This window comes from Austrofundulus limnaeus, unplaced genomic scaffold (assembly GCF_001266775.1).
Source record: "Austrofundulus limnaeus strain Quisiro unplaced genomic scaffold, Austrofundulus_limnaeus-1.0 Scaffold111, whole genome shotgun sequence".
Taxonomy (NCBI): Eukaryota; Metazoa; Chordata; class Actinopteri; order Cyprinodontiformes; family Rivulidae; genus Austrofundulus; species Austrofundulus limnaeus.
In genome coordinates this window covers 1577972-1587843 of record NW_013952513.1, presented here as the reverse complement: position 1 = coordinate 1587843, position 9872 = coordinate 1577972, and the positions used below count along the sequence as shown (strand labels likewise).

Sequence of the window (9872 nt, the reverse complement as noted above, 5' to 3'; positions counted from 1 at the left end):
CAGGGCTGCAGCCCTGCATGTTTGACTTGTTTCTCTGCTTCAACACACCTGATTTAAATGAATAAATGATTATCAGGTTTCTGCAGAACTTGGAAGAGGTAATTCACTGACTGAATCAGGTGTGTTAGAGAAGGGAAAAAAGTAAAACATGCAGGGCTGCGGACCTCAAGGACCAGGATTGACTATACCTGGTATAGAATGTCGACAAACTCTCTGAAACTCTTGTTTCAGTTTGCCATTTTTCTCTGTTCATCATTACATTAGGACAACTGCTTTAGTAAAAAATAGTTTTCAAAAGGCCACAATTTAAAAACAATCTATTTTGGCCTAATGTAGAAAAGGTCACAATTTTTAATGATTAATTTTACATGAAATATCAAATATATTAAACTGACTAGAAAAACAAACTCCCAAAGTTTATATGACGCATCAATGCTTTCACAGACTAATACGGTAAGCAAGCTAACACAACACACACACACACAATACATCTGACATCATTTACAAGTACAACAGACACAAAGAGGACAAACAGCTAAATATTCATGACGATGGAAATGCCTCTCAGCTTTCAGCAAAACGGCTGACTGAAAAGCCACGGAGTTAACGTGAGAGAGGAACAGCAACGGGGGCAGCCCCTTCAGCTGGCAGGTTGTTGGTTGTTGCTGCTGCTGCTGCTGTGACAGAGGGAAATTTGTGTTTCCATAGGTGGCCTCCCTCACAGTGCACCTCGGGATCAAAGAGTAACCGAGCTTTGTGCACGTGTGAGAAAACCTGGAAGGAAGAGTCGCAGGAGGCTGGCTGCACTTTGCTTCTCACGCAGAGCACCGTTATTTATTTCAGGCAAATGTTTATTCTGAGTCATCGGTATTCTATAACATATCATGAGGCTATTGGGATCATTGTAAGCATTAATCTAATTAAGTGAACTACTTGTGGTGTGAATGGGTGTTGGGTTTGCTTATAACACTGTTTTTACCCAACACCTGGGTAATAAAGTGCAGTGATTCTACACAGAGCTTAACAGAAACCACATCTATACGATGAGTTTGTGATATTGAGGCAGAAAACACTTCACTGACCTAACAACAAACACCCGAAATTAGGACACAAACATTCTTTACTCTGATTAAATTAAATGTGTAATTTATCTCTGGGATCTCACTTTTCTCCCCGTGTTCAACGATTCAGCTCTCAGTCTATTTTTATCTGTTCTTAAGTGCGAGCAGAGAGGATGCACTTGGAAGCACAACTGGTTTCAGCAAAGGAGGAATGACAAGTCCTGCTTCTCTCTATTTCTGGGTTATCAAAAGACGAGGCCCAGTGTTCTAAATATACAACTCAAAGCAGGATTTTATAATCTTAGTCCAGAAATAGTTCTCAAAACTAAATTAGACACGATGTGTGTGTTTTTGGCTTTAATCGCCTCACTTTTATCTGTGCATCTAGGATCTGCATGAAGCATTGTTGGTTAGAATACTATCATTTGTAAAAACCCATTCAAAATAGATTTAAAGATGAATTTGCTGCCTAACTTGGCAATACAACATGTTAAAGGAGACATGTCCTGCTTTTAAATCCTTCGTTTTCACAATTAAATCATCCAACTGGGCTCTATATAAAGTTGAACTGCAATGCTTTGGTCAAAAAACCTCCTTATTGTAACTCCACAAGCCCCTCTTTCACCCCTTTTCTGAAGTGTGTCTCAGATCAGCTTGTTTTGAGGCTGTTTCTTTAAATGCTAATAAGGTGCTTCACACCCCGCCCTACTCCAGCTTCCAGAGCAGTTAATTCTACTTTGTTAGAGGGGTTTACGTCTCTGCAGCAGTGTAGAAATGTAACCCAAAAAATGCGGTTTTTGCATGAAATGTCCCTATTAGATTAGTTTAAAATTTTCTTTTATTTATTTGTAATAAAGAAGCTAGTGAAGAAATACATGTTTTAATAGGTTTAGCTTTGTTAAATTAATGTCACACTGTGACTACCTCTTTCTCTGTTAACATACTTTTTTCCCTTTTTTTTGCAATTTTTCAAGTTTGAATATCTGGAGTAAAAGCTCCATCTTTTTCCTGATTTTGAAGGGTTCACTCCTCTTCCTCTATGAAAAGGAACAAAAAGCATCAACGTCGTATCTGCTTCCACCTTTTCGTTCGAACTCACACATGCAAGCCAACATTTCTATGCATTCACACATCTGCAGCGAGCTGAAACACACACACACACACACACACACACACACACACACACACACACACACACACACACACACACACACACACACACACACACACACACACACACACACACAGAAAAGAACAATGGCTCAAGCCCACAGCAGAAAACAAACAGACAGGGAAGATGTCTAAAAGCTCTCAAGATGAGAGCTGCATGCAAATTGTTCTTTTGACAGGATCTTTCTCTGCTCACTCACCACTCCACCACAACAGAGATACTGAGACAGACTGAGAAAGACGAGGGGAAGAACGAAGAGGGCGGAGAGAATAGCATCTACTGCAGCCATAACAGAGTTGATTGGAGAGGGCCTTATTAAATCTGTTTACATTCCCTGCTGGGCTCCATTCTGTCAGAGAGACTTTCAACTCCACAGGACGCATTCTGAGGACTTTCTTTTTTTTTTTCCTCACTAAAATGGTTGCCTCTAATTAACAGGAACCTGCCGAGTTTCAGTAGCCATTTCTATTCCCCTCCTCATCGCTGCCCACCAGCATTCGTGCTGCTCAGTGATCTTCATGTTGGTTGCGAACACTCTGGCTGTCCCCGCTCTCCCACTGAGCAGCTTGGTGCTGGAGGACACAATTCACTGCTCATCCTGCTGACTGAGCACAACACACAGCTCTCATTGGCACTTAGACTCAAGAGTTAGAATTCAACTTGTGTACGGGACAGGCCAGCACACGACTCTCAGGGGAAACTATACAGTTGTTGAAAACTTGGAACCCAAATAGAAGATTTCTTGCAGCTTACGCCGAAAAATCAAATGTTTTGAGGGACCTTGGCCATGTCCAAATTCAGGGGTTGCGTCCTTTGAAGGACCCAGCCCTACCCAGTCTACGTGGGCCGGGTCCTTTGTCGACCATGAAGACTGAAAGAAAGCGGGTGTGAATTTTGACGGTCTAGGCTTCAGCTTTATTCCTGCCCTTACCCCGGTCCTGTCGCCTAGCAACCGTGGCGGTGAAAACAGAAGCAATGACGATCGAAAAGAAATCGAAATTGGCAAACTATTAATATATTAAAATTATGAATTAACAACATTAGCATTGGTCAGACAATACTTGAAGAACTAGGGACCTGTTATAGGGGCTTGTTTACCATGATTTTTGACCAGATTATTATTAAAAAACATGTTGAAAGCTTGACAACACAACTTAGACTTTCAATTTTTGTACCACCAGATTTTCATTTAAAACTTTACTCCTTTCTCTTGCTTTGTCCACCAGTGAATTAAAAAAAATCTCCAGATCGGCCCTTCTCAGTTGAGAAGGATCCACCGGACCCGTCCCTTAAAACAGGGGAATAGGAGAACACATTTGCAGGTTACAACTGGAGGAGCCTTCAAAAATGGAGAGCTTTTGGCGCATCGCTGTGATGTAATCGGCCTTCGAAGGATGCAGCTCCTGAATCTGAACTCAGCCTTTATGAAACCTGGCATCTTTAAAAGAATGAAATTCATCTGAAAAACTGCCATTGCTTAAAGTTTGTTCTATCTGAAGAATGCTGCTAGAAAAGACTTAGGGACATTGAGCCTCATGCAAGAACATGTTTGTATTCCTATCCTAAATTTCTCTTACTTTTGTTCATACAAAGGGTTCGTACGAACATGCCACATCAGATTCAACAAACTCTTCTATCTACAGGAAAGGGTGTAAATGAGCTGTGTAAACATGGTGAATTCCACCTGTTCGTATCCAGCTGCTTGTGCACGAGGTGAGGAGTTTGGCTTAAATACCACCCCAAAAGCACCATATAAGGCTATGCTTCCTGCCTCAGATATCAGGAAGTGTCCATTCATGAAAATGACAGCGAAAAGTAAAAAGAAGAACTTTACGAGTTCGGAGATTCAAGTCCTGCTCTCCGAGATTGAGAAAAGAAAATCTGTCCTTTTAAGCAGCTTCAGCTGTGGAATAAAAGGAGCTGCTTTAAAGCCAAAGAATGGAATGACTGCTGTTAATGTCTCCTGTGGGTCGTAAACAGACCCAGAAATAAAAACCTAAATCATATTCATCTCTCTCTAGTCCTGCTCTGGTTTTTCTTTGGTCAAATATTTAATTCTTACATTTTATTTAGTGTAAACAACTGTGTTACATAGTTTTCATTTATTCAGAAGAACAGCAGTCGCGCACCACTACACACCCCACCACCACCAACACCCCAGCCAGCCCCCCCCCCTCTCCTGGTAGTTGCAAGTGTCAGAAGCATTTTAAAATGTCTTCAAACTTCAATTCATGCATAATTTAAGTTGGTTTTTAGTTTGAGATCTTCATATTAATATTGTAGTGTTATACAACAGCATTAATAGCCAATTTAATTTAATCTAACCAATTTATGTCGTTAGTTACATTTAAAATTATAATTTCAATTCAAACAGAATAACATATTGTCAAAAATAATTATGGCGTGTGATTTATTTTCAACTCAAAATATTTTCTAAATAACAAAATGCAAAGTTATTAGTGAAGAAAATCCATCTGGATAACAGCAGACTGACTGCTCGTAAAATATACGACAGGTCTGGACCACTCGGGAAATTTGTTCGTATCTGAAGAAAATCTTAGAATAGGAAAAAAATAGTGAATGCCACAAGTTCTCCTAAATCACTCGTACGCACAACTTAAGAACAAATTTGTGCGTACGAACGGTTCTTGCATGAGGCCCATTGAGAGCTAATGCTGAAGATAAAGAGCGATAAAAAGCAAAAAGGTAACCAGCAACTTGAGTCTTTAGAGATGGTTTCTAGAAATTTATAACAGTCGCTTTATGTCTAACTTAGGTATAAAAAACAGTACTAAATTTGTGCCACGCTTTCTGCCGACTACCTCAAACATTCACAGACATGAACACAGCATTTCTCTCATGTCTGCACGTCGTCTTGCAGCCTCGCAACCACCCCTGTCCTGCCTGCTGCCCCCTGTCCGAAGCCCCGTCCATCAGTCTCTGCTCCAGTTCCTCCTTGTCTCAGTCAGCAGCATCACCAACCAGAGCGCGTTCGTGTAAAACAGTACAATATCAGATCACATCACTTCATGGGTGTGTAAAATGGCTGGGACATCCATTTGGCAGCAGTTGTCTCCTTACCATCTTTGGCTGTGTCAGCAATCCCTTCTCTGCCCAGCCCTGGAGCTGTGGGAGCTCTGCCTGACGCCACTGTGTCTCTGTCGACCCCTACGGAGCGGAGCACAGGGAGGGAGGGATGCACAGCCCGCCGTCAACATCATACACTCACTTTGTAAGGTTAGGGTTATGATGGGGTTTGAGGAGAGGAGGGGTGGAGGTTGAGGGGGTGTTGGGAATATGGTAGCTCAATAAAACAAACAAACAAAAAAAGCACAAGGTATACCTTTACAGCAGGGGTGTCCAAACATTTGTCACATGGGCCAAAAATAATAAAGTCAGAAGGACTTAAGGGCCAAAAATATTTTTCCTTTACCTGCTCAACAATAAACTAAGCATTGATTACTTTAATTAAACAAATAAAGTAGTCAGATTTATTGCTGGAAATGGATGCATAAATTAATCTGGATCCAGAACTTTAAAAGTGTTTTGCAGGTTTCCCCAATTGAAAGAAATTTAGCAATTTTCTAGGTTTCAATTGGGGAAAAAAATAACCCAATTTAGTCTATTCTGGTCAATAAAATCAGGATTTTGATCACTCTTTCATTGAAAATGCTTTCTGTGTTCAGATGAATTTAATAAATAATTTAAAGCAGATTGAAGTGCAGCAAAATCATCTTTTGAGTAGAAGTCACCAGATAGATGTGGAAAAAGCCACGAGTCTGGTTATTTAAAGACAAGTAATCGTTGCCAATATTTTTATTGTAAGATTTTACTTTGTGATAAATTTGCCCTAATAATAAATAGAACGTCTCCATCTACATCGAACACCTGTGCCGGGGGGATTTGTAAACAAATTTGTATAATTCTTGAACTAAAGTTAGGGGCCACACAAAATCAGTTCAGGGGCCACAAATGGCCACCGGGCCACACTTTGGACATCCCTGCTTTACAGCCACCACCGATAAAACCGAAACAAAATCAGCAACTTTGATTTATTTTATGGTTAAAATCAATGCTTTCTTACTGAAAAATACAATCTTTCCTAGATATAAGTGGAAGTAACCATTAGGAATATAAATAGATCAACTACTCATCTGTTTTCAAGTGCCTCCTTTGTTGAAAGCATTAAAAACTGCATGTATGTTGAAGCTGGCATATTGGTTTGGTGACTGCACTGACCTTGGCAAGGCTTACGTATAATGAGGGTTTCCCTCTCACTCTCTGAGGGTAAACAAGCGTCTGGTTAAAAAGGCAGAAATGCCACAAATGAGCAGGAAGTCTGTTCTCTGACTCTACAGAGCAGGGGGCCTTTAAATGCCTTCCAGCTATCTATGGATGCTACAACAGCCAATTTAGCAGGAGGGGAGGAAGAAAAGGAGACGTGACCTCTGCCTTTATTTAGTCCTTCAGAGAGATGAGGAGTGGGACCAAGGGATCAGTCGAGGGGAATAATAATAATAAAAAAAAAAGAACGAAGGGTTGAAAAATGGGAAAGACACTTCCAGTTGTTCAAAGGAAAGGTGAGGCAGAGGTGGGAGAGAAGAGACAGTCTATACATGTTCTGTTGTCAATGTGTCTTGTAAACTAAAACAGGAATGAATAATGGAGGTCTAAATGAGAGCGAACTGTCAGTTTGAGGGGAAGAAAGGTGATGAGGGGTGGGGGTGTAGCGAGGTCAAGGCAGTAAAAAAGACGAGACATCTCTTTGCTGACAATTTTAGATAAAAAATAAATATTTGGGATGATCATCTGGGGGAAAAAAAAATCTGTTTTTGGTTTTAGGGTGGTGACGGTGAAAGGTTTACTTTGAAATATTCGTTGGATAAAAACTGAAATCTGATTGGGACAAATGGGCTACCAAAGTTATAATTTGTTCAAACTTTTATAAGATTTTAAGGATTTTGTCAGAAAAGCAAGCAAGTGTACAGGAAAAATAGGGATAGTTACATCCTCATGGGACTAAAATGTCTGTACTAATCAAACAATAGGACACTATAGATGACCGTTTTTCTGAAAATAACAAAGGGTAAAAAATAAAGTAGTGCACAAAAATGTAAAGAAATTTGTGTTTGGTAGATTATTTCTTTGTTTTAACAATGCTTCATGGCAATAAATCTTATACCATTGGAAAGCCTGTTAATTTCCCTTTTTAAATGGTGCCACATTTGTAAGGAACATGCATTTGTGGGATGAGCAGTAGAGCTGAGTATGTGGGTTGTGCACATGAAAAATTTGCCAAATCCTCTTTAAACAGCTTGTTTTGTTGTTGCTACTGACAGGTGCTGCCAGTCAGGTGCCTGGGATCAGATTTGTTGCCAAGAAGTGTTGTTATAACAAAGAAACAATCCAAGAATAGTTTGCTTATTAGAAATATTTGTCCCGTTCATTAAGGTTAAAGCTGAAAAGCTACCCTGAAAAAGAAAAAAAAGGTTAGGCAGAAGCGAAACAACAAGTCATTTTGCACCCATTTGGTAAAGTGATGGCGTACCGCAGCAAGCAGACGGAGCAGTGTTTTGATAGCATGTATAGATACAGTATGTGGTGAATAAAATGTAAGAAGCAGCAAGCAGATGTACATGAGTTTCAGTTTCAACATCCAAGGTGGTGCGAGGGGAGCAAAGTGTCGGCAAAACGAAGCTTCAGTGTGTGTTTAAGTCTGCATCTCGCTTTCGAAGCACAAAGTGTTCAGTGCTCAACCATTCGGTCCAAACAAAAACAGGTGACGCACAAAATCAAGACACACTCCGAGTTTAATCTTTCTTCACATCCTCGCTGGGCCTTGCGTTTATCACATGAAAACACACACGGATTGCTCCTGATAAAATCTGCAGCGCAATACATTCACCAACCACTGAGATGAAAAACCGCTCATGGATACATTTTCAATTATTCAGGGAATGCATTTCAGTCGGCTCTCAGATGGTGGAAAAAGTAATTATATAATCAATACGCTCTATAACGCCATTAATATTTGATGCCACAAAAGTGCTTCCTGTCTCCTTGGGCTTCCGGCCAGTGGTGTCCGGGCACTGCAGTCAAAATAGGACGAGCTTTATCTGCCTACAGCGAGGGAAAGGGAGTATACGTTTGCTTTTCCCAAAATGCTGGAAAGCACAAAAGAGACAGACTGCATCAAAGGTTATTGAAGTTTTCCTTTTCTCAAAGCCCCACCGTATGCCATCTGCCGCAGATTCTGACAGAAAAAATTTACATGATCAAGGAGGACTGCCATCCTTTTAGCCTTGCCAGGATCGCAGCTCCTCTTCTGCTTTTAGCCGATAAAGCTACCATTTTATTATTGCTGGCCGGGTGCAAGCGTCCCCTCCCACTTCTCCTACAGAGCTTAGACAATCAATTTACCCTGACTTGGCCAGAGAGGACTGCAGAGTAGACAGTACGATGTAAGATCACTGATAGACAAACTGCCTGGCAGCTACAAAATGGAGCCAGCACGCAAGTATCTGACTTGTTAAACTGCATCCCCATCTTGTCTTGGGCATTATTTGTGTTGTTTAGTTTTTTTTTCTTCCACAGCTTCGATTCTTTTAACAACCATTATTTCAGTTGTTAAAGTTGATGGATGAGATACGACAATTCCAAAGAAAACGCCGCATGAGCCTTGGTTTATTTTCAGCTGCCGCGATAGTGAAAATCACATATCCCTCTTGTTGTTACCTCCGAGCAGACTTGAGCTCTCCTCGAGTGAAAGTAAAGCAGGACTGCAGTTCCTATCAAACCAGCTGAGACACAAAGAGATTAATACAACTTTACTATCTCAGCTTCTCGGCCAGTCAAGTTCCGTGCAATGCTCTCTGCGCTATTGATTTTTATATTTCTTTCTCCGCTCCCTTTTCTTCCTGGCTGTCTCCCTCTCACCATCTCTCCACCTCCAGCAGCCTCTTCCGAGCTCCGAAATGTCCTGCAGGTCAGACGGATGCTGGGCCGGATCAATCAGGAAAAGTAATCTGGGACGCCTCATGCACGCAAGTGGATACACAAACACATCGCAGGTACTGACACGCACACACACACACACTTTCTCCCTCTGATGCACTCTGGCCTGCCTGCCTCCAGTCCCATCGATCTGCATCTACTTTACCAAATGGATTCCTCTCTTCTATCCTCCTCCGTCTTTTTTTCTTTTCCTCTTTCTGTGTGACTCAGAATAATAAATGTTCCAGACCGTGCGAGACGTGTATGTAAGCAATTTTTCATTTAACTTTGGCTTGACTTCTTTTCTCCCTCCTCCCATCTTCTTTCCCTTTTGTGATGTTTCAGTCCTTCAGTAAGATCGATGCAGCTTTCCCACAGATTCCCTCGCAGCCTCGGCGTAATCGGCACACGCTTGCCTAAGGTCAAAGGTCAGGAGATGACAGAATGGGGCTGATTTCAGATGAGTCTGCCCGACAGCGTCCACATGATAGGAAAGAAATGTGTTACTCGCGGGAAATTGTTTGCAAATATCCTGATGTTCGCGTTTAGTGGCACATGCTAAATTTTACACACACACACACACACACACACACACACACACACACACACACACACACACACACACACACACACACACACACACACAC

General features: G+C 41.2%; 1 protein-coding gene across 6 annotated transcripts in view; it reads right to left on the bottom strand.

Annotated features, from left to right (window-relative positions):
• LOC106521586 (ELAV like neuron-specific RNA binding protein 4) overlaps nt 1-9872 on the bottom strand; it is a gene marked incomplete at its 3' end in the record, with an annotated part of 55400 nt that overhangs the window by 18757 nt on the left and 26771 nt on the right. For 3 of the 6 annotated variants that reach the window (XM_014014229.1, XM_014014232.1, XM_014014231.1), the window contains 1 exon segment: nt 5314-5400. In XM_014014229.1, the coding sequence (XP_013869683.1) occupies nt 5314-5400 (87 nt within the window). 6 annotated transcript variants of the gene reach the window in all.